Below are 27,897 nucleotides of genomic sequence, written 5' to 3'. Positions count from 1 at the left end.
TCCTGTCCCTGTTCCCTGGGAGCAGAGCTCGACTGCACCCTCCTGTGTCAGGGAAGTGTGGAGAGTGAGAAAGTTCCCCCTGAGCTTGCTTTTCTGCAGGATAAAAAGTAAGTTCAGCCCATTCCCTCCAGGTCTCGAGGCACAGGTACCCAGCCAGCCCTTGTTTCACCCACCTCTTCATCAGCTTGTGATGTGAAACTTTAACTCCCCAACCTCTCCAGAGGGCAGGGGCCTGAGGGGATGCAGCCTCCAGTGCTGCACGTCAAGGGCCCATCTCAGCTGACACCACTGGAGAGCTGTGGCTCAGATTACAAAACTCCAGGCTTTATGAGTAGATTTACAGCTGAATAAAAGCCTTGAATTACAGTAGGAGACATAAGGAACAAAAAAAGGCAGTCTGGCCCTCACAGCAAGTTTTGTTAACCAAATCAGAGGCCACTTGCACTTCCAGCTATGGCTCCTGAATGACCTTCAAGGGTAGCTCCTGGCTGGGTTGTTATTCATGAAAAAAACCTGTACAAAGCCTTTATTTTGAAAACTGTATAAGCCAGGTTCTTTCAAGGGGATAATTGGACTGCAGAGTTTTCAGCTTTTCTGGGAAATCCACTTCTCTGAACAGAGTGCTATGGATACTGCAGAGATGAGCAAAGTCCAGCAACACTCAGAGACAGGTAAACAGTGTCTGAACATCCCTGACTCATCACCACTATCATCAGCCTTGATTTTGCTGGCTTTGTTTTTAAGAAGTCTGTTCTCCCAGGTCCTCATAGTGAGAATCCTTCCCAGTATCAATGTCCTTGGTGAAAATAAGCCCAGGAAGAGTCTGGCCCTAAAGAGCACAAATAAACCACAGAAAAAGAATTGGAGATGTGATATCTCTTTATCAGACCTTTATTAGCAGACTGTTCCCTACATGAAGAATCCGAGTTAGATTTGCATTATAACAATTTGTGGTTACAGCTACAAAGATGGTTGTCATTTTGCATTGATTTTTGCATTCTGATATTCATATTCTCATTAGGCCACACTGGTAGGAAGGAGCCACTGCAGAATTTATGACAGGTCTCAGGAAGAGGGGGGTGGGAAAAAAATCATATCCCTAATCCATTGTTGGTTAGATTTCCATGTGGCTACTACTGACAGCACTGAAAGTCAAGGCAGAATCTCACCTGGGAGACTCTCCATGAACCACCAAAATCTGTCAGAAGAAAAGCAGTTGTTGAGTGCTAGCAAATCCTTTTCCAATTTCTCACACACATCTCCAGTGTCCTCCTGCATGTGATGAGCACTGGCACAGCAGCAGGGTCTACTGATCCAGCCTCAAAGCACAACTGCAGCAGCTCGTGTCCAAGTGCAAGTTTCCTTCCATCTCTCTGGAAATGTGTATTGTCTTTAGTCCCTGAGATTTCTCTCTTCCCCCCTTACCTAAAAACTCCCCCAAGCGCTCTTAATTAACTGTTGTGACGTCCAACATCCACAGACCTTCCACTTCCCAACTTCAGCCATCCACCCAAAGCCTTTCTGCCGTGCACAGAGGCGATTCCAAGCTAAGGCAAGCCTCACAGTGCACCCTCTCCCCAAGGTTCTGCTTCCTCATCTGCTCCCTTCTCTCCTATGGCTTCTTGCTACAGAATTTCTCTGGGCTGAGGTCCTCCAGCAACAAACCCAGACATGGGAAAGGCAGTTCAAGCCCCAGAGGGCAGGTATATGAGTGACTTCAGCATCCCTCCCCATGACTCAGCTGTGTGATATGAAAGAACTAATAGAGAACTTTTTAAAACAGGAGAAATACGAGCACAGTAACAATATTTAAACAAACCTATAAAAATAGTGTGACATAACTCTGTTCAAATAAATACAAAATAAATATGCTTTAAGCAGTAAAACAGTGGAATGCAACACTGGTCCATTTTACCCAAAATGAAAAGTTGGGTGAGGATCTCCCAGGCCTCAGAAGCTGGATCCTATTAATTAAAGCAGCCCATAACGCTATCAGAGAAATTTTAAAGCCATCTCTTTCCCTTAGCCTTATGAAAAGCACCCTTTGAAAGACAAGCAAGCATGTCTTCAGGACTGAAAGCTCACCTCTCCCAGTGACAGCCAGCCCCTCTCCCTACCACCCCTTCCCACAGCAGACATTCCTGACTTGGGGCGTCTGTCGCACCAATGGAAACCCAAACATCCATCTACCAAGAGGTCTAAAGAGATAAGATAGCAGCATAGGCACGGGGTTTGGAAAAGGCTCACGAGCTCTCCTTGGCACCAGGCAGGATGGAATTCAGAGGTCCATGCAACGCTGCACAGGGGCTCTCATGTCGTGCTGGGAGCACAGCTGCACAGGAGCTGTGAGTTATTTTGTCTTTGCTCACTAAAGCCATGCATCACAGCGCCGGGCAGCCCAGGGCTCTCCTGCCTTCCCCTTTCCAAGCCCCTGCAGAGAATAAGACAAGCCAATCCCGGCATGCAAAGGATACAGGCATGCAGGCTCTAGTCTGCTGCTTCTGTTAGTAAGTGCATCTTGTTAGTGGGTTTGAGACACACTTAAATCTATAAAAATAAATAATCCTAATTCTTCATCAGGCTGGCTTAAGCAACCTTCAGCCTGGCTGGATAAACCACTGCCCACCAGCCCTCCAAACCAGTACAGATCAAAATTGCATTTCATGTCAATTCTTGGAAGCAGAACATGAATGTTTCCCACCCAAAGGAATATTTGTAAACATAACAAGCCTGGTGTGGCAGCAGCTCCTACACAAGGTTTGTACAAATTTAAACAATGGGTAGGAAGTTAAACAACTGAATGGAAAAAGCAGCTCTCTGAATGGAAAAAGAAGCTCTTTCAGCAAGTCAGAAGGTGCTCATCTGTAGGCAAACAGCTCTGTACAGGCAACACGCTGAGAGCAGACTTGTAGCCCAAATCTTTGCTACTCTGTCATACTGCTGGGAACTGACCTCAGCAACTCCAGCCTTAAAATCTCCCAGGAGTTCATCTCCTGGTCTCCTAAAAGGCCCAAGGAAAAGGACCCCGTGATGGTTTACGTGGAGTTCTGAGTAGCAAGATGGCAAAGGACACCAGATCCTCCCCTCCCCCTCCCTTACTGACTCACAATCTGAGATTTCACAGCTTTGCTTAGTCAGCTTAGTGTCGACACATTCACAGAATGAGAGATGGCTTATATGTCTTGGGATTGCATCCCAAGATTTCAGAGTTCCGAGTCCTCAGCAGCTCCTGGTCACCGCGAGTCCACGCCCAGAGTCATCTTCAAGTTTTCATAGACCACATAGCTGATGCTCACAGCTGGGATCACCTTCATGAAGTTGGGCGCCAGACCCCGGTAAAGCCCAAATGCTCCCTCTGTCTTCAGAATGTGTTTGAACAGTCCCCTCATGGTCACTTCAGGAGCACCCTCCACTGAAGCTGCAACAGGGAAAGCCACAATAAATAACGCAGCCTATGTAGTGAGAACACTTTTGTTTCCAAGAGCAGATCTGAGCCATGTGCTTTCAGATGTTCCCAGAGCAAAGGTGCTTCGTGGGGGACAGCATTAACTTCCCAGCTACCCATTCCGTGCTCCACACTGCAAGTATTTTCTCAAACTGCTCTGCAGATGCCCTCAGCCCAGAAATGCTGATCAGAGCAAAACAGAACCTCTGTCCTGGAGGTCCTTGGCCACAGAGGTTAGAAGGGCAGCACAAAGTCCACTGTCCCCTTGCAGCATCACAAACAGCCCATGGCTCAGCTGTGTGGGCCAGCTGAGGCTGTTGTTGCAATGTTTGCTCTAGAGAACCTTTAGCCTTGCTCAAAAACAAAGACAGAAGTTCCCACTGTTCCAAAAGTTCTCACCTTGGGCCTGCATGCGTGTCCTCACAAGGGCCAGTGGGTAACTGGCAAGCTGTCCACAGGTGCTGGAGATGGTGCCACAGGCCAGCAGAACAAAGACCCCAGGGTCAGCACTGTTGACAGCGTAGCGTTGCAGCCAGGTATTTTTCAGAGTCTGGAAGGAGCAAGCCCAAAATTAGCAGGGAAGAGGCAAGCAAAGGAGTATCATATTTCATGAAGGATCTAGAGTAAAAGCCAGAAAGTTCCAAGTTCAGCCAGAAGCACAGGGCTTCCCAAATCTTTTTGAGTTGCTGCTGCTGTAGGGCCTGGGGGAAATCCCTTCTTTAATTTTTTGCAGTTTTCTTGTAAAGAAAAGAAACAAGGGACCATGCATGATTCATGGTTTATGAACTAGAATCATCATACTGAATTATCTTTTAAGCCATTTTTGGGTAAAAGAATACATTTGCTCCCCACAAAGCTGCTCAAGAAAGCTTTGATAAATTACTTCTGTTGTGACTGAGGTCTGACAAGGCCACACAAGCAGCACAATCCTACAATAGGTCAACAATAACATAAAACATTATATAATAATTGTTAGGCTTAACCTAACAATAGGTTAAAGGCTTCATACCTCATAGACTGCCAGGTCAATACCAGCATATGGAATGATTCCTAACATGTTGGGGATGTAGCCTTTGTAGAAGGCAGCCATTCCTTCCTTTGCAAGGATGTTTTTGGCACAATCCAACATGCCTGAATATTGTCCTGTCTTCCTTAGAGCCATCCGTGTTTTCAGAACCTAGAAAACAAGAAATAGCGTGAAGGCCTACAGGAGAATCAGCAGGAGAACAATGTACAGACAAAGTAATTTTTAGGAGCACAGCTGTCAGGACCACAGCAAGTGTCCCACAAGCAGTACTGCTTGGTACCACCTCTGAGAACTCATTAATTAAATATCACAGTGCCGGTGTTCTATCCACATCTTCCCATCCCTTCCCATCCCATCCCTCCTGGGCTGCACTCTCAGCCTCCTGCCTCACCTCCATGGGGTAGATGCTGCTCTGGGCAATGGCCCCAGCCAGAGAACCAGCCAAGAGCCGCTCGTGGATCCTCAGCATTTCCTGGTCAGTACCAATGAACCGCTTGATCTGCAGAAGCCAAAACAGACAGACATTGAGGCTCCACAACTTCTCAGCCATCGTTTTCTTTTCAGCTTGTCCTTCTGCAGTCACAGCTGTCTGTGCCCTCACCTGCTCATAGGCCATGAACTTGATGGCTGACTCGGGGGCAATCTTCAGCACGTTGATGCCATTCCCTCTCCAGAGTGACCTTGGGCCACCCTCCCGGATCATCTGGGTGAAGCCACCGATGATGCACATGTTGTTACTGCGGGAGGCGTGAACCTGGGCGAGAGGGACAAGCCTGGATTAGTTCCAGTCCCCATTACGACAGTGCAACGTTTTTCTGTAATCCAGGGACAAAAGGGCGCTTTTTTATTTACCCAGAGATTTGCCAAGGCTTTAATCCCTTCCAGATAACTTCTACAATAGGGAAGCAAGCTTCTTTTCTTTTTTACCAAGTCTAGCGTTAATTAATCAATCTAATCAATATCTCCCTCTGGAATGGGAGGAAAGGTTAAACAGGCAACTTGTTTTTTTCCCATACCTAGCATAGGATCAACTACCCATCAAGTTCTCAGCTGGTTCAAGAGCAGGTGCAGTGACAAAGCAGGCTAAAATCAGAATCTTCCAGCTCCTTTTTAATGCTGATAATACTGAATACAAGCTCTGCCAACTGACCACCACATTCACTTCAACTCTCATAGCCTCAGGGTCTCTCAAAGGAACACAGGATTTTAATCCTGTTTCACCAAAACCTAAGTTTTCCATAAAACTGTCTTACTACAGACAGTTTTGACATATCTACCTCTAAAAAGATTGTCTGTACTTTTTCTAGGCAATGAATAATAATTTTTTATATTACTTTGATCACTCAAATAATTCAAAATGCTTCTAAATATAGCAATAAAAGAATGACAAGATTAACATTGGCCAGAGCATTGTATTGTGTTGATGAACATTATCACCTCCCAGGTAACCATAAATATTGAAGGAATCTGCTCAGGTATTCAAACAAACTGGAACTGCTCCATCATACCTGCATGAGCACTTTCAAACGGTCCAAGGGAGCTGTGCAGGTTCTGGACACGGCACCTGCACCTCCACCTGCAACCAGATGCCTCCACCACATCCCTGTCTGCCTCTCCTCCACTGTGAACTCATCAGGGACGGTCAAATTCTCCCCTACATCAAAGATCTGCAAAAGGAGAAGGTGTTAATGCCAAGGTTTTACTGCTCTTTATTAGCACCAAGTGCTGAAGTACAGGATATGCTTATTCCAAGCCAGCAGCTTATCTCCTGCCACTAACTGCTGTGCCTGGCCACAGGAGCTGCCACTGCTAGAACTGTCACAGGGGAAACTGTTAAGATTTCTCTCCAAGAACCTGGCAACTGCTGAACATTTGTCTACATCAAAATACTGTCATATTTAGGAACAAACTGACCAACTGCAGGCAGCTGCACAGCAAAAAAGCTGGACCTCTCCAGAGCCTTCCAAGCTCACAGCCAGTTAAATCTCATTACATACTATTCATGTGCAGACAACTCCAGGAAGGATGGATGCCTGTGGAATCAGATTCTAGTTTTAACAGGTCCTGAACCAGCTGGGGCTGGCCACTGGCAAGAGCTCCTGGAGGTGCACACCAAGAGAACACCCTCATCTCCCCGAGTACTGTGCCCACAGCTGTGACAGTGATAAGTGGCAAGATTACAGCAGAGGACAGGAAGCAATTGAGCTTCCAGGGCTACAGAGAAGCTATGAACCATGAAGAGAAAGATAAGGACTGCATAGCAGCTCCTGGAGGTCAGGACTTGGACCACGAAGCTGGGCAAAGACTGAGACCTGCTGTACAGGAGCTATTTCTTACCGTGGAGTGCTTCCAGTACAGGATGATTTCAGGAATGTTCTCCACGGGGTGCAGCAGGTGATAGTCTCTCCACTCATTCCAATCAATTGTCATTGTCCCATTTTTATCCATGCTAAAAAGATTGATCATCAGTTGAGTACAGACTCCCACTGGGTGACAAATTCCTCCTCCCCTTCCCTTTGATTATCCAGGCCTACACCAAAAAGAGCTGTGCAAAGCAACTAGTAAAAGACTTCTAAAGAGACGCAAGACAAAGCTAGGAAATCTTCATTTCACCAAACAATGCTGAGGTAGAAGTGGGCTCTCTCTTTCCTCCCCTTTCTCTCCCTTCTAACCAGCCCACGACAGTATTTGCAACCCCTCCTACCAAATTCAGGGACATAACTGACACTGAAGGGAAAATAATACTTACTAGGTGACAGGACCCCAGAAGTGTCCCGTCCTTATTCTGACACACAGGCAAACACACAGAGGGAAGGTAGCAGAGGAAAAAAAAGAGGAAAAAGAACAGCACAAATAAGTGGTTGTTAACCTGTTAGTGCCACATGCATAAAGCACTCAGCATTTCCAAAGAGCAACTGCACAGTCCCTCTCCAAAGCAGCAAGCTCAGGGCAGCAGGACAATCAGACAGGGATGCAAATCAGCTTAGGTGCAAGCACTTCTCCTCAACAGGTCAGGGAAAGACTCTGGCAGTAAGTCTCAATAAAGCATTATGATTTTATAATGGCACGTCAATTCACAGGGAAAAATCAAAATGGAAAGTACTAGGAAAAAAGGGAGGAACCAAAGTCTCTGGAAAGTGCATAGAGGAAAAAAAGATAGGTTCCATGTCCTTATATTTCTTTCTAGCTCCCTCAACACAAAACAGAAAAACCAGTGGAATCTTCACCTCTTCAGTATTTTCTCAGCCTGCTGTTCAGAGATCTTGACTCCCAGGTCCCGGAGAGACTGGACAATCTCCTGGGCATCAATGCGGCCTGCAAAGATAAGCCAGTGAGCTCAAGCACACATATTATAGCTAACACATGTACCAGTCCACCATGAGCATGAAAAAGGTGTTTACCATCATTCTTTTTATCCAAACTCTTGAAAACCAGTCTCAGCTTCTTTTCATGGTCTTGGAGATAATGAACAAACTCCTCAAAATCCAACTGTCCATCCAGGTCTTTGTCTCCAGCCTTCACAATTTTCTGTTCAGAAAACAACCAAGAACTGTCAGCTCCTTTGTTCATTCACAGATCCATCCCCTCTTCTGCCATATTTAAAAAACATTTCCCACACACCTTTGACCTTTTCTCCAAAAAGTAGCTGACAGAATAGTAATTCTTCTAAGGGAGTTGTACAACACAGTAGCGTAGAAAAGTCACCTGATTCCAACTGTTTCCCAAAGTCCATTACACAGATGGAATGCCTCGTGTTTTTATCAGGGATATTCTGCTAGTGTCATGTGTTTAATCTCAGGACTGTATCTTAATTAAGTCCTTGTGAAGGTTCTTGAACTAAGTATGAGTCAACAAATTTGCCAAGCAAGTGAATCACAAAACTTGAGTTAATAAAAGAAACTGAACAGGAGAAGGAATTTCTTGCCTACTACAATCCTTACAGAAGTAAGCTCCCTCTGGCAGTAACTAACTTCAACCAGCAAAATCCTGTCCAGCTCTAGTGAACACAGCCAAAGATAAAAACCTTTATGAACTGGTTTAGGCACCCTAAAGCTATGTGCTTTAATTACACAAGTTTCCATGAGATGCATATAGAACAAGAATAGGTTCTTAGTAGGCCAAAGCTAAAATCAAGATCAAACTGTGCCAGACATCTAGGACAAGGTAAATGACTAATTAACTCACTGCAACTGCAACTCACTGAGGCAGTAGCCCATGGACTGTCCTCTCTAGGGGCACATGGCTGCATGTTGACAGGTGAGGTGATCTCCAGACTGCAAGAATGTGGCTCAGGGAGTTCCTATCCCCCTTCTGGTTAAGCCACTTGCCTTTGACAACTTTTAATTCTTTTCCAACATGAACCAGTGAGCAAGACTCAATGAGGTGTGATTCACTCTAGTGCATCACCCAAAGTTTTGTTTTAATTCTTGTAACATTTATGTTAACAGCAGGTGGGTTGTTAAGGAAGCTCTGAGCAGAGATGAAACACTGCGTTAACCCTCTCTTCACCAGTATCTTGTTCAATATTTAAGCTTCAAAGTATTAGGCAAGCCTAAACTCACTGTGATACATCCTCAGTCTATGACCACCAGTCCCCTTCATAAGCCGTAAGTCTTTATTTCAATGTCATTTTAAATTACTTCAGTACTAAATAATTTGCTATTGAAACACGCTCTCTCACCCACCAAGTCCTGTCTCTTTAGCCCTAATGCTATGAGGATTATCCCTAATCACTTTATGAACCTTAAATAAGAAAGTGCTGTCCCAGCTGTCCTGACCTCCAAGGTATGCCCAGTATTCCCAACCTGCCATTTATCATATGACCGTTGTGAAGTTCAGACACGACCTCACATTCAACTTGTAGGCTAAATATAGACCAACACCCCTCTCCTGTCAGCACACTGGGCTTGAACAGCTGAATCAGGGCTTCCCTCTCACTAACAACCCCCCACAAGCTGACAGGCATCAATAATTCGGAGGCACTGTAAGAGAGATGTGACTGTGCAACTGCTCCCTCTCTCTCAGCACGCCCTGACAGCTGCAGAAATGCACCCTGAGTGATCAGAGACCGCAGGCAATAAAAGCTTTGCCCTGTTCACCCTCCTCCCCAGCAGAGCACAAAAACGCTGCCTGCCCGACAGTAACCCACAGCACACGTGTGAGGGGTGAGAAAGGCAAGCTCCCAGCATCTTCTCTGGAAGTATGAACAAATATCTGCCTGCACCTCTTCACTTTCAACAGCAAACATGAAATCTGGCCATTATCAGTTACTTTGGTTGCAGAAGTTCTTGTGGTCACCTGCAGTCACAGTCCCTGCAGTACACTGTGGGAACCCACACACCTTCCAGCCTGCTGTCCGTGTCTCTGCAGAGGCATAAAAAGCCTCCCCTGCTTGGCTGATCAATATTCAGCTCTCTGGGCTCTTGATAGCCTGATCATGAAAAAAAAGTAGCAGCAAGCTGAAAGCAAGAGCTGTGATACATCAGGATGGAGAATTCCATGAATTTAGTGCATGTCCCTTCCACAGCAAAGCAAAAGGTTCTTGCATAACCTTCCCCAGCTGAGCCCACCCACCCCTGGCTGAGTCACTCCCACAGAGCTGCTCTCCTGCTCACAGCACAAACCTGCTCACCTTCACCAGCTTCAGCTGACTCCACATTACAGCCCTGCTGTCAGAAGAAGGCATGTGGAAGGATGCAAGAAGGAGGAAGAGGATGTGAAATGCAGTATCTGAACAGACCCATAGAAGGAGAAGACTCTATAGTTTGGAAAACCCATCTTTTCTATTTAACTCACATCAACTGGTTTAAACAGTCTTAGAGGCACAGAGACCTCACCCAATTCAAGACAAAAGAGTCAAAAAGAATTCACTCCACACCTGTTCATCAATCCCTGCCAAGGAGCACAAGAAGCATTTCCATGCTTTATTCAGTTATTACAACAGAGCCTTCATGAACTTCTCCCCCTCTCAAGTGAGCCACTAAAGGTATCAGACACCATCCCTCCATCACTCACTCCCTCCCTTCCTTCCTCTCTCAGGGCCATACCTGCTTCCACTGGCGGTAGGTGGAGAATTCCTGGGAAGGAATGAGGAGGCTGAGTCGGAAGATGGATTTGAGTTCGGCCGGCAGCCCCTTCGACTCAAAGTACTCAAACTCCGTCTGCCTCTCCCCAAACACCGGCACGTACAGACAGAGGCAGAGCATCTTTCTGAGCCCAAGACTCAGCTGCCCTGCTCAGTCCGACTAGCAAGGAAGTGAAGTAAAAACTGAGTGATTCCCCTGAGCTAATTTCAGCAGCTAGTGGAAAGGAAATGCCAGCAAGTCTCATGACACATGCCTATGAGTGAGCCCGGCTCCAGCGGGATTGGCTGCACAAGCCCAGCCCTTCTACTTAAAAGGGAAGCCGGGGCTGTTCGGTCCCACCCAGCTGATAGGAAGGAGACACGTGAGCTGCCTCCCATTGCTCAACACCTGGCTCCCATTAAACCCTGCCACCTTACATCACACTCGCTGCCAGTTAACTCTTACTGGCTGTCTCTCTCAAGCCAAGACGCTTTGGCCAAGGGCCAGGACACTCACTCGCTGAGCCTTACATCCTTGTCAGTCCTTTTCTGAACCTATTCTCACCGCTGTGGGGATTTACACAGTGGGGACCAGTCTTGATCACAGCCTCTCCCATCACGCAAACACACAAGGACTATCACTGTCTTCTCAAAAATTATTTTTTTAAAGTGCAGTAAGAACAGGATGCCAGCCACTTACTGCTTTAATATACGTTTAGGATAGCCAGCTAAAGCAAGTTTTCCACTTTCACAAGGTTATTTTGCTATGCCAGAGTTGACTGGCTTTGGTTGCAAGTTCTCCTGACAACATTTGTGCCAGTTGAGAGCAGACAACCCCTGCACACAAAGATCTCTCCCCTCTGTAGCAGTCCAGCAATAAAGCCTGTGGAGGTTTGTCATTGAGCCAAATACAGAGAAAATCACCCAAAGCAAGGGCAGGCTTCAAAACAGCCCCAGCTGCTTCTAAGCCTCCTAGCTAAGCATCCACACAGCAGTTACACCAGCTTAATATTTTTCATCCTCTTCTGACTCCAATTAAACACTGCAATCAGATATGTGTTACGAGAAGTGTCCTGGGTAGAACAACACTTTCCAGTTCTTCCCTTGACAGTTTAACTGCTTTGTAAGCGAGTTCCTGAGCTCTCATTAGGAGCAAGCCAGGCTGGAGGGAGTGTGGCACAAGCACCATTTAATGCAGGTATAATTACAGCTTTCTGAGCATTTGGTGGAGTTTGAGGTACAGGGTAACACCTAGCTCTCCAGAGAGTACCAATGTGCAGCGGGCAACAATGCCAATCAGGACACAATCACTGACTGCTAACATGAATTTTAAATAAAGTTATAACCCTGCTATTAATCAGAGAGAAGCTGTCACACAGGGAAGATACAAAAAGCCATAGCCAATAACCCAAATGCTGTAATCCTGTCTGCACTAGAAGTAACAAAGTGTGTTTGCTGAACTGGTTCACGCCAGCCAGGATAACAGCCTTCCCCACTGCTGCGGACACAGCAACATTTTCTAGTGCTTGCTGTGTTTGAACAGCCTGCCTGGCAGAGCAAAGTCCAAGCAGCACTCCCCTCCTCATGCACAGGGTGCCTGTACGTCTTTACCGTGGTATTTTGTCCTCTAAGGCAAAGCCAAGGTCTGTAATGAGCTGTTCATGGAGCTGCATGTCAATCACACAAACTGGGAATATTTAATCTGTGGCTTAATTTCAAGGATTTTTATTTTTTTTAAAGCTTAATGGGTCACGACTCACAGCAACTCAGTACCCTTGGGAGTCGTGACCTACAATGGTGTCCTCTGCCCTTCCTGGGGCACCTCACCTACCGTGGCACCACAGCCAGGTTACCTAACCAGGCTTAACCTACTCCCTGCTGACGTCTCTCTGCATGAAAACTGGATCTTCTCAGGGACTCCAGATCCTCTTAAAGATCAGCTGCAGCAGCTCACTGCATGCATGCCCACAGCACACCCCAGCCTTCCCACCGAGTCCAGTCTCACTGCAAACAGCACCCTAATGATACCAACACCCCACTGTCCAACACCAAACACCCCCACCAAAGGGAGCAGAGCAGGTACCCCCAGCAACAGGTAGTAAGTGAACAAATCTAACTCAGATTTGCTTCACAAAGCCTTAAGATCCTCCGTAGTCCTTCCCACGAGTTGCCAAGCATCACTATTATAGCTGCTTGGCAGCTCAGTTGCTATGCCAACATGATGCAGATTTTCCTAAGAAACTCTGTTTGGAGTTGGCAGCTAGAGACAAAAGGCAAAATCGGCACATTTTAGGAAAAAAAGCCCTACTACCTACGTCACAGGAAAGGAGAAAGCTAATGAGGTTAAAGCTGATTTTAAGCAGGGTATTAATTACAGGACAGTGAGCTAAGAAGGAGAGACAGATTACAAACGAAGTTTATATCAGCAATTCAGGTTATAATGACAAAGGGAACTTAAACAAGTATTAAGAAGTTTTTGTATTTCAGCTGAAAAAATCCTGGTAAAGCTGGAAATACTCAAGAGCCAGGCAGTTCTCCAAAGCTGCAGGGATCAGTGCTGCTGGGACACTGTTGTGGGGTCACTGCCCACATCTCGGCACACTCAGAGCCAGTGCCACTGCCCCAGCAGCCCAGGGCTTCAGGTGCCAGCTACAGACAGTACATCCCTCATTAGCACTGTCTATTCCTGATCAAACCAAGGACAGGGCACAGAGCTCAAATGAAGTCACTCCTCCCTGACATTTCCATCCACCCATTCCGCCACTGAAACTACACATTTTCTGGGCCATGTGGAGCCAGCTTGGCTAATATCCTCTGCAGTTCCTTGATGACAAGAAAAGTGAGCCATGAAGGAAGACAAATCCAGCTCTTCCTCCCTCTTTAGAAAACTCATTTTAATTTTATTCATAGGATTTGGTTCTTTTAAACGCTGCATGAGTTACTAGTTTCCATACCCTGCCATCCCTGCTAACCTTTCCAAGTCATTTGTACTCTTCTAGGCATCTGCTTCATCACTGGTTTACTACATCACCTCAAAACATAGCTCCCAAGGGATGGAAAGATGCAGCCATACAAGGAGCAGGAAAGTATGCTGTTTAATTCTGAATTTACTTAGCTAAAAAAAAAAGGCCCTAAAAATATCAAGTACCAGCAAACGTCACAGTCACATAACATCCTCCTTCAGAGGCAAAACAGCTTTCTGGGCTCCAGCCCTATTGCTATACGGTTTCACTGGGTTCTGCTGACTTGGTCTTGTTTAGTTTCTGGAAACTAGCTTATAATTAATTGGACAGTACAGAAAGTCCTCAAAAAGCACAGAGAGTGTACAGTGAATCAAGGAGGGGAGTTAATGATTTAAGAGACCCCAGCAGAGTAAAGAGCTGCAACCAGCCAAGACTCTGCCAGGGGAAGGATAAGGGACCAGGCACAGTAGAGAGCACTACATGGTATTTGACATAAAGGTAACCAGGAAAGGTGACCTGTTCCACCGACAACACTTGAATCCAAAGTTACAAGTCCAGATGGTGACATCAGGGGCAGATCATGCCTGTTTCCTGTGTACACAGATCCAGGGCCAACATAACACATTTGCAATCAGTATTTTCTCCCCATATTTGCAAAAACAGCCTCATGTTGAAACAGCTTTAAGCAGGCAAACATCTGAGGAGGAACATAGCAATGACAAGTGAGGATTGAAGAGCCAAGGCCAGGAAGCCCTTCCAGTCAAGTTTATTGATACACATCAATTCCTTACAGAAACCCCAGTACCAGGTGCGATATTTTGTGCGTGTTTTTAGAAGTGAAGTAGTAACAGGTGTTTTTACAAAATGAAGTAGCCTACCAGCCAAGAGACTGCTCCCAAGGTCACAGCCAGCCAGTGGAAGAGAACAAAAGCCTCCACATTTTCTATTAACATCAAATAACACTGTTCACAGTGGTTTATTATCTATCCCTAAGGCTGTAGAAGACTTTTCCCAACACTTCTCCTTCAGACAGGTAATTGGAACACTGATATCTGATCAAGCACAAACAAGTCATTGCATCTTAACAAGTTACTGTCCATCAGCTGAGCCATGAGCTGGATGAAGCATAAGCCAGCCCGAATCACAAGGTGAAACATATCTGCATAATCCTCAACAGAAGAGCTTTACACTGTGTTTTAATTTACAATCAAGGCAAGCTAAAATTACACAGTCACAACCTCCTGGCAGATGGGCAGTTATTTCCTGAGATGCAATAACTCCATTTTACCACATTCTTATCCTCTAGGTATTTCTCCATTAGCCAATCCCACAGTTCCTATGCAGAATTTCCCAGGGTCACACAGGAAAGAGGAGATTGGTATCAGCTTTCAGAGAAAGCTTTATTTCCAGGTGTGAACAGATGGACTCTCCCTGACAGAGAGACCATTGTTCTCTGGAAGACACCAGAGATTTTCAGCCCTATAATTCCAAGGTTTTCGTCATCACTTCCTTCAGTTCTGAGCCTCTGTCCTTCTTCAACCTCTGTGCACCAAAGTCCTCCTCAAAACGCGCATGCTCCTTTTTTGGAAGGGGATGCACAGTGCTAACTGCTAAGGACAGAGATGAAGGCAAAAGTCCCTGCAGATTTTCCAGTCTGATTCAAGCAGGGAATGGCTTCTGCTCCCCAGAACGTGAAATGCCGCCCTGCTTGTTTCCATTCAAAACAGCAGCAAAATATTTATTAACCCCTCTACAATTTGAACCTGTTCATCCCTCATTTTAAAGAGAAAGCTCATAGCGACAACCATGCCCAATTCCCCATCAAATAAGCTGGATCCTGAAAGTCACCCACCCCTATCCTTGCTGCAGCCCTTCAGTACCATCCCCACCTCCCATTCTTTGCAGGCCTTATGCCCAACTCCTTCCCCACTAATCCCAGGTCACACCCTTGGTTTTAAACCACATGTAGTCAGAGCTGCACCATCCTCAGGGGAGACAGGCAGCACTCCCTCCATTAAATAAGCCAGAACTGCAGTCGGCCAGCACCGTGCTGGCAGCTCCAGCACTAAACTAAGCAGCTTTTGTTTGCCTCCCCCCAGACAAAGCCTCACCATTTATTCTCTGCCAACTGCGCGCCCCCACCACCTCCCCACTCTCCCACCCCCTGGGAACTTCCCATCCTCACGCAGATTTTAGTCTCTCCCTTATGCCACCCGCTCCCCAGGGACAGACTTTACTCTCTTCCGGGCTCTGCCATTCAAACAATATAGCCAGTTACCCATTTGCTCAAAACATGCAAGTTTTACCAAAGGATTGCCAAATTACCAGAGACTGACTCCAGAACACTGCAGGATGCATTTGATTCTTTGCTGGTCTCCGGTGCAGGGGTGGGACTCGCCACTAACCTGCATTATCATTCCCTGTCCTCTATCATGTTTTTTACAAGTTCTCCGGGAACCCTGAAGGCCCCCTTATTTTCCCTTGCCCCTAAACAGCATTTTTCTCACACACTTTGAACATCATGTTTGGAAGGTTAGATCACCTCCTCTCTTCAGTCACTCCCCTGCCCCCCGCCCCCTTCCTTTCTAGCAAGCACACAAGTTAGACCCTGCTCCCTTTTCCTGTTCCTCTCCCCCCTCCCCAAATTCACACACACAGCTACTCACACACTCCACCTGCAATACCCCTTCTCCCAGCAGACCACACACTCCACTGCCATGTGCACCAACCCCTCCTCAGGCCCCTGGATATCCCATTACCTTTGGAAAATGCTCTGCGGGTCCAACCACCAGTAGGATAGTTGGTCTCCTTTCAGTGGGATCAGTCCCTCTGTCCTGTGTCTTCCCCAACACCTTTGGCCCTTTCTCCCCGGGGCCTGGAAGTGGGGTGGTGTTTCTGGCCTCATCCTCTTTTTCATCTGCAGGACCTTGGCATATGGCCCTGGGAAGGAAGCTAGACAGAAAATGCCACAGGGTCTGCAGCATTGCTGCTCCAGCGAGCATCCCAGGCAGGGAAACCCTGAGCGCTCAGGAGCTGCCCGCTGCCAAGGATGATGTGACTGCACTACCAAGCACCCCCAAGACGGGAATCGGCACGACAGCCAGCGGGAGGTTCAACCCAGCGACTCCACCGGCTCCGATTCTTTACAGACCGCTCCTGCGGACGCTTCCTGCCTTTTGAAATTGCTGCTACTGCAGTCGTGCCTGGCCTGACAAGCAGCTCATTGTACCAGAGCCTCAGAAATCTGATGGCAACAGACAAAGCACAAGCCCCCTGGCACGGAGAAGCCGAGACGCCGCGCTTTGGAGACTGCTTGCACAGAGAAGCCGAGACGCCGCGCTTAGGAGGAAATCTAAAGATGAACCTCTCCGAGAGGAGCTTCTCAGAGCTGCCAACTGAGATGCGCGTCCCGGCTGATCCCAGCGGCAGCCCAGGCGAGCAGCGATGCTGAGCAGCGATGCTGAGCACCCAGGCTGCGTCCCCACTGCAGCAGTGCCCAGCCAATCCTCGCTCCCAACACTGCGCTGCTCCGGAGCACGGCAGCGCGCGCAGCCGGCCGGGAGCGCGCCCCGGGCGCGGGAGGCCGCCCGCAGAGGAGCGCGCTCGCCGGCCCCGGGGAACCGGGCAGAGCATGGGAGCCACTGCCCCAAAGCGATGGGCAGCGTGCGAGGGATGCGTGTGGCTCGGCAGCTCCGGCCGCAGCTCTTTGTTAGGGCGGCAGATGGTTCTGCAGAGAGAAGCCGGCTTTGCCCAGCCATGGCCGCATTAACCTCTAAGTGCACTCTCTCGCCCCAGTCTATTATAGTCTCATCCGTGCCTACAATAGCTCTTTGGTGCTGCATTGTGCTGCTGCCGCCTTTGGCTCCCAGCATAGCAAAGGCTCCCAGCACAGCGTTTACGGCCATTCATCAGTGAGAGCTGTGCTTCGACCATCGCTGGTGTCGGCTGGCCGAGCTCTGCTGGAGGAGCCTTGAACCACCTAGTCAAAGGTAGGATATTAATACATATAAGAACAGGGACACATGATATTGCTTGGATTTCTACAAGAAATGCCACGCTTTCCTCTGCTGCCACAGCAGCAGTTGTTCGTTGATTGGTGAAGCTGCATCGGCCTCCCACCAGAACCCATCCTGGGGGAACCCAGCAGCATTTTCCATTTTACACTTCATATTCCCAGATTCTTTGTGTCCACAGAGGGCACTGCATGCCTCGCTTCCAAAGTACCGTCACTCTTCCGTAGGTATGGGGGTTTTACAGGCAGAAAAAATTAGTACAAACCCACAGCTTCCATCACCTGGGGCTCCCTACCCAACACAGCACAGCAAGAGCCACAGCAAAGGACCTCAGTTTTCAGCTTTAACTTTTGAGAGTGACAGACTGCAGGACACTTCTGGTATACAGATATTAGATGTGAAAATACAATCCAAAATCTAAAAGGTCTGTGAGCCTTAAGCAGCCAAGTTGCACATAAATTTAGAGATGAACATCACTTTTGGGAACTTGCTATCATTGAATTCCTGTAACAAAACTAAGTAATGGAAAAAGTGAGAGACAAGTACATAGAAGATACCACATTAAAAAAATTCTTCTGCAAATACACCAGAATTACTTAAGAAGAAAAAAATGCTTTTTAGTCACAAGGTCTATGTACAGTATGCAACAAAGTTTTTTATCTTAAAATTTGACACATACCAAAAAGTAACCACACACAAAAAATTTACAAAATTATGGGGCAGTACCACTGGGGTGAGGGTGTGGGAAAGCTCTGTCCCTCTCTGAGGAATGACACAGTCTGGTTCTAGTTGGGATGCAGTCAGCAGCTCAGGCACAGGCAGCAAAGACTGAGGAATTCTTGTCATGCCTCCATTACCCTGAGCTGCTGCCAGTCATCGCAGCTACGAGCACAAAAGTTAAACTACTTTCTAACACATAGTGAATCAGATCCTTTAAGATGACATTTGGAAGTTTTTAATGCTCTCAAGCCAAAGGAACAAAGCAGATTTTCTGAACTGGGCACAGTTCTTCAAAATCAGCTTCTATTGGCCTAAGGCTGTGGTTTCACAAGCAGCTGTGAACTAATCTGAAGCTTACTGCCACTACAAGTCATCTCACATATCCACTTAAGCCCTGCACTTACCTTGCTCCCATGCTCCTCTGACAACCTCATTAACCCAGCCAAAAAACTGCACAGCTTTCTGCTGGGGTAACCACTTGAGGCAACTCATGGATGGGGTCCAACAAAGTGTGGAAAGGGCATCTGAGCTGCCTGCAGCAACAGGCAGGCTGGCCTGCCACTCACACAGCTATAAGTCACGATACAGAAGGCAAAGCACCCAAAGTAGAACTTGAGATTTGTCCTCTGTGGTCACTTAATACTCTCAAGGCCTCATTTAACAGCTGATGTTACCTGATACTGTTACAATTGTTCCCCTGCATTAGCATTAACATTAGTGATGTGCGCACATAAGGGACCCCCATCTTCCTTTGTTCATGCAGAGATTTCATATGAAAATAATAATTTGTGCAAGAAATTAAATGCCTGGGGTGTAATTAAAGCGGAAACTCAGCAATGCTTCTTTGGCCTCTGTTCTCACCAAAGGAAACCTCAGAGGAATTCTGCCACCACACTAATTCACACAGCTCCGTGAGAACAGACAATTTTCTAATCATATTTAGGGGGGAAAAAAAGCAGCATTTATTTTACCAGGTGGGGAATTTTATTAGGTCAGAATAATAAACCTAGTAACAACAAGATGATTATAGCCAGAAGCAAGACAACTGCACTCCTACAGGGAATTTGTAGGGAAGAATAACTCTGCCAACACCACCATGAAGCCAGTCATTCACACATTAAAAAAAAGATGTAATAAATACTGTAAGTCCAGCATGAAAGGTAACACAAAGGAACATGACGAGCAAGAATTCACTTTTTCTAGAAATCATGAACGAACACCTAAGCCACAGTGAAACAGCTTTCCTAACCTCAGCTTCATTAGGAGACAGCTATTCCTCCAATTCCAGCTGTTTACATGATCCAGACCTGGGATTTAAGGCAGAAAAAGCAGGAGGGCTGATCTGAATGCTGGCTCTCAGCCAGCTCACCAGTCACTAGGGACAGAAGGCGCCTGTGGCAGCTGGCCTCAGAGCCCTGCACACCAAAATGGATAGTCATTGGATAGCCTGAGCAGAAGCTGACAATAAAGAGCTGTAATCTATCCAAATGGAGACAAAAGAGAGAGAAAAACGAAAGACACTGACATGTTTTGCTCAATTAAAGTATTTTCACTACTGCAAGCTGGCAGAAGGAGGGTCTGTGTAAACCATAAAATGAAGGTATCTTGTACCCTTTTCAGCCATATCATCATACCTGCTGAGTCTAAAACTCAGTTTTCAAAGAGACATTTGCCTTTTCCAGGCTGGTATACCTGGCAGAAATCCACTTTTGCTTTAAGACGGTTCCTAGAAGACTTTTGAGTAAATGCACAGCATTTTCCTGCGAACATGTGAGCATCATCAACTTGCTAACATGGAAAAAATGTGAGAGGGAGGACAAAAAGAAAGGGGGGCAGAGGGAAGGGAGCTGTGCTGGGAGCAATGACCCTTCTCCTCCTCCAGCACAGGAAGAGCTGCCGGCAGTCTCTGGTTCCTTAGGTGACCCTGCAGGAATGAGCAGTGACTCATCTCCTTTGGGAGCCTCCTGGAAGCACCCCAAGGAGCCCTGCTGCCTACATGTGTGTGCCACCCAGAAACAGCACCCAGTCCCCAGCTTGGATGGGCCACCATGACTCTACCAATTACCTCTCATCTTTTCAAATTTAATTTCTGACAGAGAAAAACATTAAGTATGTCACTACTTCGCACTTTTTAGAAAGTTTAAGTTAACCCTCCACAGTGTTTCTCACACCATGACATAAAATCTCAATGTCTTGGCTACTGCTGCTTAAATTATTAAACTGTCTGGTGACATTCAAGTACACTCATATATTAAGGTGACACAGCGTAGCTCAGAGAACACTACAAAACAACCCAGGTCTCCTTGGTACAGAAACCCTGGCACAAAGAATTAGCTACCCAAGCTGATATATGCAGACATCCACAGCCAGTGCCAAATACAAAAATACAGAGAGAACTGGCCAGGGAGGGGGAGCACAGAGCCATTGCCCAGGACAGAGAGTTCCATCAAGGTCATAGCATATTATAAAAAGAGTAGGGATTAACCAAGAGACAGGGCAACCTTAATACTCAGAAAATCAACTTCTTGCTGCAGCAGACAGTTAAGCAGTGAGGTAAGGTAGTGAGAAAGGATGGCCCCACAGCAGCCCAGGCCCAGGCCTGCCCCCACACAGTTCTCCTCAGGCTAAATGATGCAGGTTCACATACCAAGCAGCTTTGCCTTTCCAAGCAACTCATGATCTAAAAATTTCAACAATTTCTCTCAGAGCGGAATTCTCCACTGCAAACCACTTTAGCTGCCAGAAGCTCCCCTGCAGCTCATGACTTGGGAGTTGGAAAAACTCAGATATCTCTGCTGCCTTCCCAAACAGACATGAGTTATCACAGCTATGCTTCTCCACCCAAGACAAAGACTGGGCCATCATTAAACTGTGCTCATGTCCCACATTCACAGGGACAAATATAGCAATAGGACACGAACAAGAACAAAGACTCATTTCCCATTTGCTACAAGTAGGGCTGTAGGAAAAGCTCCCTCCCCCTTCTCCTCCTCCCAATACCGTATCACATTATACTGTGTGCAACCAAGAGCCCAGGGCTGCAGCACCACCATTTTGTAGCGCTCTCAAACAAAAGACCAAGTCCTTATTATGGCTTTGATGTCTTTTATTAATGCACACCAACCATTATTCTGCTAAATATTCAGCTAGATTAAAAATAAAAATTTAAAGAAACAGTGAGTATGCTGAAGTCTGGTGTTTTTTACCTGCTGTTATCTCAGTAATCAGACAACTCCCTGAAAGGAGTATTTAGCCACTCAGAAGCTGACCTCTTCTCCGAGGCAACCAGCAACTGGACAAGAGGAAATGGCCTCAAGCCACACCAGGGGAGGTTCAATTTGGACATCATGAAGCATTTTTTCACTGAAAGGATTGTAATGCACTAGCACAGGCTGTCCAGTGAGGTCACCATCCCTGGAGGTGTTCTCAAAACAACTTAGTGCTACGGTTTAGTTAATATGGTGGTGTTGCGTCAAAGGTTGGACTATCTTGGAAGTCTGTTCCAACATTAACTATTCTAATAATCTGTGCTGATGAGGACAAGGAGATATGTCCACTACTTACCAAGGCATTGAGCCCTGGTCACTAAAAAATGCCCCACAGAACACACAAAGACCAAAACACTGCTGCATATTCTACACAGGAACAAGCAGCTGCTTTGGATGAATTTTGTTGTTTCATTCCACTGAGGCTGAGGGGTTCCTACAGGCAGTCACTTCCCTACAAAGTTCAGAACAGACCCCATCCTGTAGGAAGTAATACTGCAAGGCCACATCAGTTATATTCAGGATGCCTTTCTACTTACACAATGCTGACATTTAAAATTTATATGCTCTAGTCAAAGTTGCACCTACATCTCTTAAAGGTCAGCCAGCAGCCCTAGGTCATTAGCACTGTGCAAACAGGACAAAGGTCTCTGCTAAATAAACCAGAGAACCACCAGGCTTCTCCAATTTTCTGCAAGATAGGACAAAAAAACAATCCTGGAAGAACAAACATCCCTCAAGAGTCGTATACCTGGTCCTATATGTACCTAAAGCAACACCTGTCTAATCTGCAATTGTTTGTTTATACACAAGGGAAACATGCAGGAGCAAGTTTCTCCTGTGCATATTTGCATCTAAAACCTGGCTCCCAACCTCCCTCTGAACACGGAGTGGACACACACTGCCCATTTCACACGTTAATCACACTAAGGCAGGGCTGACCAGAGACCAAGTGTGGGTAAAGACTTTCACCAAGACATTCTGAGATTCCCTGGTCCCCAATACCCCTCTCCTCCTGTTGTCCCCACAAGACCTCTGGGTGCTGGCAGAGTGACAGCCTGGGGTGGCTGGGGTGACATTCCCTGTCCCAAAGCTGTCACTGTAGGGGCTGCTGGCCAAGGCTATTAATAACCAACACTGCACCCAGAAGTTTCCTTGTGCCAAACCCAAGGCCTGTCTTCTCAGTCTTTTCTGCAGCTGTCAAGAACTCATGTGATTGATTACGGAGTTCATTTGCGTCTTCAGCTTAAATCAGAGAAGGCAACAAACCCCAAATTCATACCAACTAACCACTCACCAGAGATTTGACAGTTTTATCTGCAATTAAATCACTGACCTACAGTTCTGCTCTTGCTCAAGTGCATGAGAACAGGGCCTCCATCAAACCACACATTTCATAATTTACAAAGAGCAAGAACAGGCCTCTACTCCCTACAGACCAGCAAGTATGATCTGTTTTGCTTATTATTTTAATAAATGTTATTCAGTGTGTGAATTTAATTAGCAAGTTATTGAAAATGGTTTCACCTTGTATTTAAACCGGTTTGAAGTATTCACAAAGGGTAATCCTTTGGGATTAGTAAAGAGATGGGTGGATGAGAAGTTGTTGGCAGCAGAAGGAAGGTATCAACTGGAATATCAAACTGTTACAGTATTTGTCTGATACAACCTTATGTTGCTCAACCCTTCACAATGAATTACAAAATCTCCACCAGTGCCCCAGCAGGATGCAGGACACATAAACCATGAAAATGTAATAATGCATAAATGTATATAGGTTTGGAGATGTATTGTGAGATCTAAATGAGAGCTAAAGAGATATTCCAGTACAAATTACAGAACAGTATTAGAATTTTGCTCTTTTTATCATAAACTGACTTCCGTAACACAATAAAGACTCAGGTCCTCTAATTTCCGATGGCTGTGAATGGAAAACAGGTGAAAGCACCACACTGGAAAAAGTCCCAGCTCCTTCTGCCCCTTACCATTGCTAAGAATTACAGTACATTGTGAATAATACAAAACAAAGTATTCAAATGTGCTGAAGAATAAAACAGTTACAGAAACAGAGCCTGAGAGGAAGAATTAAATGACGTCATGACAGAAGATAAAGTATTGATCAGAAACAAGATTAAATTTCTTTATGATTGCAACTGCTGCAGTAGAAAAAGTTTCTCAATCCATCCATGGAGTCACTTGCGAAAGAGCTAACTGATCTATTATCCCAGACATGGACACAGCTGCAAGAGTCCAGGGACACACTTAAAATGCAAAGCTGTTCAGAAGAAAGGCCTGACGCAAACAGAACACTGCAGAGTCCAGCTCCAGCAGCACAGCTTTGCTTCTTCAGTACATGGGAAAAGTAAGAAACAGACCTTGGGGGGAAGTTTGGACAGCAAGGACCTGAAGATCAAAGAGGAGATATGGGGCTAATGAAGATGTGATGAAGGCAGATATCAGTAGCCTGGGAGCTGATATAGTTTTCCACGGGGAAGCTGATACCAAGGGAGCAATCACAGTCACATATATGAACTTGGGAAGGGAAAGTATCACAAGACCAAGAAGGACATCACTGTTAGTTAGAGCAGAGGCAAAGTGGACATTGGGGACTGAAAAGAGACAAGGGTTATGTTTGCTCTGTTTCTTAAGTGAACCGGTCCAGCAGAAGACGCTCAGCACCACTACAGAAGAGGCAGCTGTAGACAAAGTTCACCACTTCAGTCTGTCTCTAAGCAGCTGGGATTAATTCCACCAGTTCAGACTGTCTGGAACTTCAGCAGCAGAGCTGGTTTTGGAATGACACTCCAGCCCTGCAGTTAATCAGGATCAGTAGGAAAACAGTTATATTAGCAAACACACAAATATTACCATCACACATTCTTTCAGCAATAGGACATCTCCAGATACAAAGTAGGAAACGGTTCTGTTTCAGCATATTTCCATTAAGTACATATTTCAAGCTCCACAGGTCTATATAAAGTCAGAAAGCAACAGTAACAGGACACTGACCATCCCAGAGGTAGATGAAATAAAAGCAGTAAAAGACTATCCCTTCACACAGTGGAACAAGAAAGGCTTTTAAAAAATTCTTCACATGGTTATCATTTTACTGCCCAAACAGAGTGAAGTATGTGGATTGCTTCATGCTGACCAGTGCAAACAAGCATTTCGTTACAAGGCTCACTGGTTTGGCACACTGTATTTGTCAATTGGTTTAAAGATAACAGCATGGGTTAAAACAAAAAAACAAAAAAACAAGCATCGTTTACATAAGCAAATTCCACCTCAAAGGACATCTGAGTACAAGCCCTTCTCTCCCCCTCACCACAGAAAGCCACCTCTAAAAGAGAAGGCAGCAATTTTCCAAGAATGCCACAAAGGGTTTTATCTCAGCAATAACTCTCAAGCATTGAAGGAGCCAAAATATTGCTCATTTTCTTTTCAAGTTCAGCCCAAAAGTTATTGTTACCACAAGGACTTTTAGCCTACTGACGCAGGGAGATTAGCAGCTCGCAGCTAAGATTGGAGATAACCTCACTTTACGAGCCCAATGTTTTCTCCATCTGCTCCCAAATGTATCAAATGTACTGCTGCATGGAAGGAAAATTAAAGTGCACCAGAGGCACCAAGTAATTTACTAATCACAAGCAATCCTTGTGATTTATGCCTAAATTGGTCTCCAAACACCGTGCTCAATAAATCAGAAAGGTTTTCTATCTTGACACTTAAGCACTTTCCTTGAGCGTGACCTCACATTATTTAAGCATTGAGGTGCCATAATTGGCTAAGGATGGAGCAGAAAAAAGACTGACTTATTAATAGAACCGCCTTGGAAACAGGAAGTTTATTTGGTTTCCCTAAAAATTGCATGACACGGAAGTTTGCTAGCCAGCTGAGGGCTGTTCCCACATTTTTAACTGGAACTTGAGAGTTTTGAACTCTGCATCCTCACTCTCAGTGGTTTTTACCCTGCTGAATGGGATGCTCTACCACATTAACAATGCTTTCCAAACTCTAGAATGGTTTGACTTGGAAAGGACCTTAAAGAGCACCCAGTTCCAACCCCCTGCCACAGGCAGGGACACCTTCCACTAAATCAAGTTGCTCAGTGCCCCTTCCAGCCTGGCTTTGAACACTTCCATGGATGGGGCATCCACAGCTCCTCTGGGCACCCTGTGCCAGGGTTTCACCCTCCTCACACTATTGATGTGGAAGAGGAGTCAGAGTAAGGAAAGGGCTGAGGAACAATACTGACAGACAAGGGCTTCAGCAGAAAGACAGGATTGTTAAGCAGCATCCAGCCAGCGCTTCCCTCCGGCAGCGAGTTCCAGTCCCCGCAGAACGGTTCCTCTGTGCCGCTCCCGCAGCGCGCCAAGCAAAGAAACTCTCTGCTGGGAAGTAAAAACGCAGTTTATTTTAAGGTGCTTCCTCCTGAGCTAAGGAATGTTAGGCTGGATTGAATTACATGCAAAGAAAAGGGAATGCAAACAGAGGCAGGCATGCAGGCGTAAGCACAGAACATACTGGATCATGAGGGACTTTTGCTAGAGGTCAAGGATTGGGCCCCACAGGTGGCAGCAGGTCAGGGTCAAAAGGACATGCACAGGTGACTTGTGGTAAAATCAGATTTACATACCCAAACACACCCAGCAGAAAACCCCCCGCGGCACTCATGTTATCTTTAGAAACAGCACAACTAAACTACTCACAGGATCACACTGCCAAGGAATTCTCATATTTTACAGCAGTTAGGAAGATGCCAACCAAAAAGGAATGTTAGAAGTTAAGATGCTGGAGAGTCAAAGCTAGAAAGGAACCGGAAACTCTGAAAAAGACTGCGCAAGTAAAGCACTGAAACTGGGGCACCACTCCCAGAACAGGGAGAGAATAGGAGCTGTCACTTGAATTAAGTATCTCTTCAGTGACTCAGAAGTTATTCTTAAACTCTTCTTCCTTCCTGTAGGACTCAGGTGGTGGCACATCCTTGGCTGCACCCATGTGTTTATCTCTTCATATGATACTCAGCTTTTTTATGGCCCTACACATAAAGTACAAGCAACTAGGTAGGGAAAAGCTGTGCAGCACTGAGGATCAATGAGCCCATTAATCATAGACATGTAAATAACACTAAACATAATTAAATAGACAGCATCATGTTGAACCTTGGAGCCCTCAGTGTACAGCATCACACAGAGCACTGTGAGTACAAAAGGCTCCCAATACTGAAAGAGAAAGCCAGAGCTGCATATTTTATACACTCCACGTGCAAACTACAGTACAGCAGCCTCACTACGTTCTAAGATATTTTCAAACTCATAAAATAAACTAGTCTGGCATAAGCCATCCTGGGCAGACATAAATAGCAACACGCTGCCAGACTCATATGAGGAACAAGGTGATGGAATGAAACCTGCACAATTACCCTGACTGCAGGAATCGCTTCCAAAGGCCCTTCTACCAGTGTAAGTCAGCATGCAAGTTGCCCTGTCCGAGTCCTTTATGGTTTGTTTTTTTCCCTGTCCAAAACACTAAGGTTTTAATCTTAGTAATTACGGACAGTTAATACCGTACATGCCTACAGGTAGCAAGCAAGCTAATTCCTCCGGGTCTAGTGCGCAAGCCGGCAGGGTGGCTTTGAGGGAAGGACCCTTGGGGAGCGGGGCGGTCGTGTCGCATCACACAGCCCCGCTCTCGCTCGGGGAACAGGACGCTAAAGGGACGCAGGAGCTGCCACGGTGCTACCGTGCACAGGTGCCACCGCTGCCCCGGCGAGACACAGCTGGAAGGTGTCCAGAGGCCACGTCCTGCTCCCGAGACGAGCACGGAGAGGGCTCCGGAGCGGATACGGGACGAGGGGAGCGGCCAAACACTCGCTCAGCCCCGGAACGCGGGCCCGTTCAGCCCCGCCGGGCCAGATCCCACCGCCCGCCGCTGCTCACCCGCAGATCCAGCTCGGTGCGGTGCAGCCCGAGGCGGCCCAGCCCCACGGCCAGATCGTGGATGCAGAGCGCCCCGTCTCGATTCACGTCGAGCTTCTGGAACAGGGCGCGAAGACGGCGGTCCTGCTCGGAGGCCTCGGACAGCGACCGCCCGCAGGACCCCGCGTTCCCCCCGCCGCCGCTGCCGCCGCTCTCCACCGCAGATCCATGCGGGGATCCGCACGGGCAGAGAACGCCGCTCACAACCGGGGAGGCGAGAGAGCGCCGCGCCCCCGGCATGGCCGAGCCGGCACCAACCACCCCTCACGCCCGCGGCACCGGCAAATGGCGCCGCTTCCGCCTTCGCGCCACGCGCCGTAGCCGCCTCGTGACGCCCCGAGCTGGCCAATCACAGCGGGCGACACGCCCTGGGCCACGCCCCGCGACGCCCACGTGGAGTGGCGGGTCATGACGTCACGGG

The 27,897-nt window shown here is 46.8% G+C and overlaps 1 protein-coding gene across 2 annotated transcripts; it reads right to left on the bottom strand.

The window, feature by feature from the left end:
- Positions 1-875: 875 nt before the first annotated feature.
- On the bottom strand, positions 876-27,771 carry SLC25A25 (solute carrier family 25 member 25). Of its 2 annotated transcripts, none has more exons than XM_058854001.1 (10): positions 27,438-27,771; positions 7,874-8,000; positions 7,700-7,787; positions 6,810-6,921; positions 5,981-6,139; positions 5,074-5,226; positions 4,864-4,971; positions 4,455-4,622; positions 3,845-3,995; positions 876-3,418 (listed from the first exon to the last, which is right to left on the bottom strand). In XM_058854001.1, the coding sequence occupies exons 1-10, from the start codon at positions 27,714-27,716 to the stop codon at positions 3,234-3,236; spliced, it is 1,530 nt and encodes a 509-aa protein (XP_058709984.1). In that variant the 5' UTR covers positions 27,717-27,771; the 3' UTR covers positions 876-3,233. The 2 variants fall into 2 exon arrangements, with proteins under 2 accessions (XP_058709984.1, XP_058709985.1); XM_058854002.1 differs by lacking the exon at positions 27,438-27,771 and adding an exon at positions 10,520-10,845.
- Positions 27,772-27,897: the final 126 nt, after the last annotated feature.

Source organism: Poecile atricapillus, chromosome 20, assembly GCF_030490865.1.
Source record: "Poecile atricapillus isolate bPoeAtr1 chromosome 20, bPoeAtr1.hap1, whole genome shotgun sequence".
Classification (NCBI taxonomy): domain Eukaryota; kingdom Metazoa; phylum Chordata; class Aves; order Passeriformes; family Paridae; genus Poecile; species Poecile atricapillus.
The sequence above is the reverse complement of the archived record's forward strand: the minus strand, read 5'-3'. Positions and strand labels throughout refer to the sequence as shown.